Source organism: Peromyscus californicus, unplaced genomic scaffold, assembly GCF_007827085.1.
Source record: "Peromyscus californicus insignis strain IS unplaced genomic scaffold, ASM782708v3 Scaffold_6__1_contigs__length_162567912, whole genome shotgun sequence".
NCBI lineage: Eukaryota > Metazoa > Chordata > Mammalia > Rodentia > Cricetidae > Peromyscus > Peromyscus californicus.
This window is the reverse complement of record NW_026294584.1, coordinates 84,830,021-84,835,823: the sequence shown is the minus strand read 5'-3', so window position 1 is coordinate 84,835,823 and position 5,803 is coordinate 84,830,021. Positions and strand designations below refer to the sequence as shown.

The 5,803-nt window shown below is 39.9% G+C and overlaps 1 gene segment (V, D, J or C); it reads left to right on the top strand.

The window, feature by feature from the left end:
• LOC128099640 (Ig kappa chain V-II region 26-10-like) lies at positions 1-864 on the top strand. The segment is given in 2 exon segments: positions 1-71; positions 419-864. Coding segments are annotated over 2 exon segments (495 nt in total).
• Positions 865-5,803: the final 4,939 nt, after the last annotated feature.

The window sequence follows — 5,803 nt, the reverse complement described above, 5'->3', positions numbered from 1 at the left end:
CTCCTCAGACTGCCTCCTCAAAATGAAGTTTCCTGTTATGCTGTTGGTGCTGCTGGTGTTCAGGATTCCTGGTAAGAACAGTGAGAAAGGAGGATGGAGAGTGGGGATGAGCCCTGAGTCTCACTGCTGATCACATGGGTTCTGTCCATGTAGGGAAGATGGATCTTATTCTCCAGGATGGGGCCTCTGAGATTTACATCTGTGAGAGGGAGGACCCAGATGGGAAGGAACCTGTATTGCAATGCAGGTTATGACACAGATGGACTGGGATGATCTAAATAACAGCTAGAAGCCCCTTAGAGCTGTTAGTTCACTTGTTCTGTTAAAAAGCAAATTTTAGTGTATAAAGCATCTTATGTAATATAAACATCTAAACTAAGTTTGTCCATGACTTTTTTCTTCTCTATCTTTATTTCAGCTTCCAGAGGGGATGTTGTGATGACTCAAACTCCACTCTCCCTGCCTGTCAGCCTTGGAGATAAAGCCTCTATCTCTTGCAGGTCTAGTCAGAGCCTTGTACATAGTAATGGAAACACCTATTTGTACTGGTACCTACAGAAGCCAGGCCAGTCTCCACAGCTCCTGATATACAGGGTTTCCAATAGATATTCTGGAGTCCCAGACAGGTTCAGTGGCAGTGGGTCAGGCACAGATTTCACACTCAAGATCAGCAGAGTGGAGCCTGAGGATTTGGGAGTATATTACTGCTTCCAAGGTACACATGCTCCTCCCACAGTGATTCAGACCCTAACAAAAACATCTTTGCTTGGGGCAGCCCAGCTGCCAAACCTGTTAATTCTCTGTGAGAGAGAAATGCTGAGGAACTCTTCATTATTTGTTGCAGCTGAGGGCCTTGGAGCATGAGTACCATGGCTATACCTCACTGGTCATGCATTTCAGGCCCCATCAGCTGCAATAACAATGATATTGCATTTGTCTCAGGAAAATGGCGAACATATCCCCTCTCTTCAACCAGTAATAGTGGTGTTAAAGCTGAATGAAAACCTATTTTGATTCTGCAGGACTCCTCTGCCTTTCTGACTGAACATTATCCATTGAAGCAATCAGGAACTGATACATGTTCCTCTATTAAACTGTCTCCTTTACTATATTTCTTAGTCAATGTTCTATTGCTGTGAACAGACACCATGACTATGGCAACTCTTATAAAAAAAAAAAGCATTCAAACAGTGTTTGTTCAGAATTTCAGAGGTTTAGTCCTTTTTTAGGGAGGGAAGAGTGGTGGCATAGAGGCAGACATGGCGCTGGACAAGTAGCTGAGAATTCTATATACAGATCTGTAGGCAGCAAGAAGCACAATCTGCTTGGCCTGATTTTGGCTTTTCAAAGCTCAAAGCCCAATTTCAGTCATAGTTTATTGGTGAAATTATTAAGGCCACTCCACGTAGTTAAAAGGAGATTTATTTAACGGCGTAACTTACAAATTAAGGGATAGGTAGGTCGCGGAGTCTGGGGAAGGTGTATCACAGTCCAGCGGTGTTCTCTGGAGCTCTGCTTGGTACACCTCTCCAGTCCGGGGTCCCGCAACAGAGAGAGCACCCACCGATCCAGATCTCAGGTCCCCAGGCGCCTCCTTTCGCCCCGCCTTGTAGGCGTGACAGTTGCCGAAGTCTCAATGGGGGTTGGAACTTCCAGATCAAAGCTGGAATGGCTACCCACTACAATAGTTCTCCCCACAAGGCTACATTTCCTAATCCTTTCAAATAGTGCCACTCCCTGATGCATAAGCATTCAAATCTATGATAATATGGGCGCCATTCTCATTCAAACCTCCACATGATATAATCATTTTATTTGCCACATTTAATGGTTTTCATTTAAATTCCATTTTAATAATGTAAATATTGCATACCCTACTGTAAATGTAATGGTCTTATTAAATAAGAAACACAGAGACAAATGCAGTTAAAAGCCCAAGAGATCAGAGCAGTAGCTAAGAGCTGAGACTAAAACCACCTTCTTACCACCCACTGCCACTGCTGTCCTTCCCTTGAGAAAGAGACCTACTTCCTGTGTGTCTGTCTTTTTATTGACTTTCTATTCTGCCTTCTCATTGGTTGTAAACCCAACCACATAACCTCTTCGTCACTGCCTGTCTATACAGACCTCCAGGTCCTCTGTGGTTGGTATTGATCTTAAAGCATGTGTCTCCATGCTTTCTGTATCCTTGAACACACAGAGATCTGCCTGTCGTGTGATAGGGATTAAAGTTGTATGCCATTACTGTCCAGCTTCTGCTATGGCTTGCTATTATCTCTGACCCCCAGGTAACTTTATTTATTAACATAAAAATAAAATCACATTTCAGCACAAATAAAATATCACCATAGTCCACATCAGCTTTTAGCAAGTCCAGAGTTTATAGTCATCTAGAGCAGTGTAGTCAGGAACTGAAGCTTGGAGTTGTCTGCCAGCCAAGTAGAAACCTGGTGAGACAAATTTAAAGTAGGAAGAGTAGTTAAAATTGATGAACTTATTTGGAACTTTTAGGCCCGTATTCTTAGTAATTGGAAAGGGCTGGAGTCCCAAGACCAGGAGAGTGAAAAAATACCATCCTTAGGGATAGACAAGTGGGGAAAATTTGAGCTGTACTTATTTGGAATCCTTCTGACCTCTGCGAAGTGAATCCAAGTTTTATAACTCTTTTAATTGTCTGAGGCCTGTATGAATTAGCTTACAAAATGACATAAAAGTTAGATACATTAGTATTACAAATCTATACTGAAATCCACATCATAGATAAGGCAGATGAAGTGAACTCATACCTTTGAGTACTAGCAAGAACTACAGATTTGAGTTAAAAATCTGTGCATTTTCCTTATGTCTAGAGAGCCAGGTATATATTGTTCAGAGATGTTTTGTTTTGGCCTGATGAGAAGTACTTTTAAGTTTATATTTAGATGACAACCAAAATAAATCTAAAATATTGAGCTTGTGGCTGAACAGTAAGTAGTTATTGTTCTACCTGCTTATCAGAACTTTATTAAATGGTAGGATCTGAACTTTTATATCATAGAGTTGGAGAGCAATCCAAAACCTATCTCATAATCTATATCATTTATTTATATCTTTACAACTTGCATCTATATGTGAAATCATTTTCTGAGATCCTCAAAGCTTATAAGCTTTCATATCCTCAGACCTTTATATATCTTAAAACATTCTTAGACCCTCAACACTTGCATAGACTTTCATATCTTCAGATCTTTCTCAGACCCATATTTAAACCTTTGTGACTTATGCAAACTTTTTCTTAAAAATGAGTTAACCAGCTGGCTATACCTTATTTCCAAATTTATGGGACACCATGAAAGCAGTGCTAAGAGGAAAACTCATAGCTCTGAATGCCCACATAAAGAAGTTGGAGAAATCTCACTCTAGTGACTTAACAGCACACCTGAAAATTCTAGAACAAGAAGAAGCTAACTCATCCAGGAGAAACAGATGCCAGGAAATAATCAAATTGAAGGCTGAAATCAATGAAATAGAAACAAAAAGAACAATACAAAGAATCAATGAAACAAAGAGTTGGTTCTTTGAGAGAATCAACAAGATAGATAGATAAACCCTTATCCAAATTAACCAAAAAGCAGAGAGAGAAAACCTAAATTAACAAAATCAGAAATGAAAAGGGGGACATAACAACAGACAATGAGGAAATCCAGAGAATCATCAGGTCATACTTCAAAAACCTGTACTCCACAAAATTGGAAAATCTGAAAGAAATGGATGACTTTCATACCAAAGTTAAATCAAGACCAGATAAACTATTTAAATAGACCAATAACCCCTAAGGAAATAGAATCAGTCATTAAAAGTCTCCCAACCAAAAAGCCCAGGACCAGATGGTTTCAGCACAGAATTCTACCAGGTTTTTCAAAGAAGAGCTAATACCAATACTCTTCAAATTGTTCCACACCATAGAAACAGAAGGAACATTACCAAATTCTTTTTTTTTATTGCAGGTGAGGCCCGAACCCAGGGCCTTGTGCTTACTAGGCAAGAGTTCTACCACTGAGCTAAATCCCCAACACCACCAAATTCTTTTTATGAGGCTCCAGTTACCCTGATACCCAAACCACATAAAGATGCAACAAAGAAAGAGAACTACAGACCAATCTCCCTCATGAACATTGATGCAAAAATACTCAATAAAATACTGGCTAACCGAATCCAGGAATACATCAAAACAATTTTCCACCATGACCAAGTAGCTTCATCCCAGGGATGCAAGGATGGTTTAACATATGAAAATCTGTCAATGTAATACACCATATAAACAAACTTAAAAAAAAAACCACATGATCATCTCATTAGGTGCTGAAAAAGCCTTTGACAAAATCCAACACCCCTTCATGATAAAGGTCTTGAAGAGATCGGGAATACAAGGAACATACCTAAACATAATAAAGGCAATTTACAGCAAGCCAACAGCCAACATCAAATTAAATGGAGAGAAACTCAAAGCAATTCCACTAAAATCAGGAACAAGACAAGGCTGTCCACTCTCCTCATACTTAATCAATATAGTACTTGAAGTTCTAGTTATAGCAATAAGACAACAAAAGGAGATCAAGGAGATACAAATTAGAAAGGAAGAAGTCAAACTTTCATTATTTGCTGACGATATGATAGTATACATAAGTGACCCCAAAAATTCTACCAGGGAACTCCTACAGCTGATAAACTCCTTCAGTAAAGTGGCATGATACAAGATTAATTAAAAAAATCAGTAGCCCTCCTATATACAAATGAAAAAGGGGCTGAGAAAGAAATCAGGGAAACATCACCCTTTATAATAGCCACAAATAATATAAAATACTGTAGATGTAAACAACCTTCTTATTAAATAAGAAACACAGAACCAATGCAAAGAAGAAAGCCAAGAGGTCAGAGCTAAGAGCTAAAACCTTACCCTTCCTCCTGCGGTGGTCCTACCTCTCCGAACCAGAGCTACCCCTGTGTTAAAGTCTTTATATAGAGTTCCTGTCCTGCCTTCTCATTGGTTGTAAACCCAACCACATGACCACCTCCTCACGGCCTGTCTGTATAGGCCTCCAGGTTTTCCATGATTGGTATTGAGATTAAAGGCATGTGTATCCAATAATGGCTGTATCCCTGAACACACAGAGACTTACCCAGCTCTGCCTACCAAGTGCTGGGATTACAAGCTTACGCCACCACTGCCCTGCTTTCCTATGGCTTGCTAATAGCTCTGACCCCTGGGCAACTTTATTTATTAACATACAAATAACATTTTAATACAAATAAAATATCACCATAAAATACCTTGGGGTAACTCTAAGCAAGTGAAAGACCTATAGGATCTGATTATCTAATGCTGCCAAGCTGACAAAGTTATAGCTAGCCTAGCCATCAGTACTATCAGAGATTCTAGAAGAATAAATTTAAGTGCAGACTGAGCAGCTTCTGATTCTATAAATGACAGGGCCCAGTCTGTACCCAGGTCTCTATAGTATTGGAGGCACAAGTATCAGAACATCATCAATCTTTGGCCTTCAGGCACATAAGGGAGAATTTTTCCTGTGGAAGAAAGTCACAGGAAAGACTGATCTTACTTTGTCTAGGTAAAAGGAGTACAATCAATTCTCCAGTATCCTGCTGCTCTTTCACAGTCTGGGCCTGTTCCTGGCAGCAGGCAGGGCATCTTGCTCAGTGGTCAGCATTGCCATAATCCAGGTGGGGACATTGTCGTGCCCCATAATCTTCTTTGGAGACCTTGGATCACTACTAGGATCTGGGAGTATGTCTGATATAATAA